We start from the raw sequence: 2,268 nt of genomic DNA, 5'->3' as shown, positions 1-2,268 counted from the left end.
GGACTCTATGTCCAGGACGAGACACCCACAAGCACCACACAAACTGCCCAGGGCCACAACACGAATGAGTGAATGGAGCACAGAGTGGGTGAGGAAACAGTCCAGGAAAGGCAAACACAAGCCTGGACACAGACACCAGAACAAATACTTGACAAGGAGATGGAAGCTGGGAGTTCCCAGGGGGACACAGCTGGAGAGAGACAGATGCCCACAGTCTGGCAGGGAGATGGTGGTGATAATGGACAACATGCAGTCACCAATACATTGGCCCATGTGGCCACACATGATCTTTACCCCTGACAGTCAGCATGGCCGATGTCCTCTCCTGCCCGCACACACATGAGTACTCCCCGGCATCCTCCATGGCCACCCCACGGATCTCCAGCTCACACATGTTTCCGTCCTGCCTCAGGCTGACTCTGTCCCCAGCTCTGAGGGTCTCGGACCCCTTTCTCCACTCCACAGGGGCCACCTTGCTCAGCCTGCAGCACAGCTTGGCTGTGCCCCCTTCTGTGGCCTCTTCCTTCCTCAGGCTCTTTGTGAACTTGGTGGGCACAGCTGGGGATGGTCAGAAAGACACAGACACAATCATAGTCTCTGACCACTTAGACGAGACAGGACATTAGCAGCACAGAGACCATACAAACAAAACTCGATGTGGGCCACAAGCTGGGTGTGCTTGTGGGTTGTAGCTTGTGGGTTGTGGCTTCCCTCAGACTGGCTTATGTAAATTGTGGCCATGGCCTCTTTGGTGGCTCCTGTAGCCTCATACTTTGTATGACTCTGTCTAGCCCAGCTGGGGAGTCAGACACAAAATGGAGCATTGTTGAGGGCAGGACACGATACCACAGAGGACAACACAGACTCCCACAGGACAACAGGATGAGATGTGACCAAGGAGTATATGTGGCTGGAATTCTGGCTTCTCATGGTTCACACAACAACCCAGGAAGGGGAGATATTCCACAGAGTAATGGGTATAGGGTGACCCCGGAAAATGTGAAAAAGAATGTGAACAAGGAATGAGAGCACATGGACATCACAAAGTAAACTGGACACCAGATCACAGTTCTGCTTGGCCACACACGGTCTTTACCCTGGATGGTCAAAGTGGCTGATGTCCTTTCCTGCCCGCACACACACGAGTACTCCCCAGCATCTTCCACAGCCAGGCCACAGATCTCCAGCTCACATGCTGTCCCATCCTGCCTCAGGCTGACTCTGGCCCCAGCTCTGAGGGTCTCAGAGCCCTTCGTCCACTCCACAGGGACCACCTTGCTCAGCTCACAGCGCAGCATGGCTGTGGCCCCTTCTGTGGCCTCTTCATTCCTCAGGCTCTTTGTGAACTTGGCAGGCACAGCTGGGGATGGTCAGAAAGACACAGACACAATCATGGTCGCTGAACACATGGATAAGACAAGACACTAACAGCACAGAAAAGACACAAACCAAACTAGACATGCGCCATGTGCTTGCTGGGTGTGCCAAGCACACACTGTGGGTTGTGGCTTCCCTCAGACCGGCTTATATACAGCGTGGACGTGGCCTCTTTGACGGTTCATCAAGCCTCATACTTTGTATGACTCTGGCTAGCATGGCTGGAGAGTCGGACACAGAATGGAGAATTGTTGAGGGCAGGACACAGTAGCACAGAGGACAAGACAGACTCCCAGGGACAACAGAACTAGCAGGGACTGAGAGGTCAAAAGTGGCTTGGATGCTGACTTCTCCTGGTTCATACAACCACCCAGGGAAGGGGAGACATTTCACGAAGTAACAGTGGAGGGTGACATCAGAGAATGTGGGAGAGAAAGAACGTGAACATGGAATGAGTGCACATGGACATCTCGAGTCACTTGGACACTAGATCACAGCTCTGCTTGGCCACACACAGTCTTTACCCCTGACGGTCACCGCGGCTGACGTTCTCTCCTGCCCGCACACACACGAGTACTCCCCGGCATCTGCCACGGCCAGGTCACGGATCTCCAGCTCACACACCGTCCCATCCTGTCTCAGGCTCACTCTGTCCCCGGCTCTGAGGGTCTCAGACCCCTTCTTCCACTCCACGGGGACCGCCTTGCTCAGCTCACAGCGCAGCGTGGCCGTGGCCCCTTCCGTGGCCTCTTCCTTCCTCAGGCTCTTTGTGAACTTGGCGGGCAGGGCTGGGGAGAGCCAAGGATCAGGAGGACTCCAGGCTGTCTCGAGGACTCTATGTCCAGGACGAGACACCCACAAGCACCACACAAACTGCCCAGGGCCACAACA

General features: G+C 54.9%; 1 protein-coding gene across 1 annotated transcript; it reads right to left on the bottom strand.

Moving 5' to 3' along the window:
• Window positions 1–238: 238 nt before the first annotated feature.
• On the bottom strand, window positions 239–2,262 carry LOC121026249 (obscurin-like). Its single transcript, XM_040469117.1, has 3 exons — window positions 1,902–2,262; window positions 1,097–1,360; window positions 239–558 (listed from the first exon to the last, which is right to left on the bottom strand). The coding sequence occupies exons 2-3, from the start codon at window positions 1,296–1,298 to the stop codon at window positions 254–256; spliced, it is 507 nt and encodes a 168-aa protein (XP_040325051.1). The 5' UTR covers window positions 1,299–1,360; window positions 1,902–2,262; the 3' UTR covers window positions 239–253.
• Window positions 2,263–2,268: the final 6 nt, after the last annotated feature.

The sequence above is a fragment of the Herpailurus yagouaroundi genome, unplaced genomic scaffold (assembly GCF_014898765.1).
Source record: "Herpailurus yagouaroundi ecotype Mexico unplaced genomic scaffold, PumYag 67898, whole genome shotgun sequence".
NCBI classification, from domain to species: Eukaryota; Metazoa; Chordata; class Mammalia; order Carnivora; family Felidae; genus Herpailurus; species Herpailurus yagouaroundi.
This window is presented reverse-complemented; position numbering and strand designations above follow the sequence as displayed.

What these genes read in the sequence shown, in the direction of transcription:
- LOC121026249 (XM_040469117.1), bottom strand. Translation starts at nt 1,298, where the DNA reads ATGCTGCGCTGTGAGCTGAGCAAGGTGGTCCCTGTGGAGTGGACGAAG. An exon ending in AGCCACTTTGACCATCCAGG is followed by an intron (nt 559 to 1,096) that starts GTAAAGACCGTG and finishes GACCATCCCCAG; the next exon opens with CTGTGCCCACCAAGTTCACA.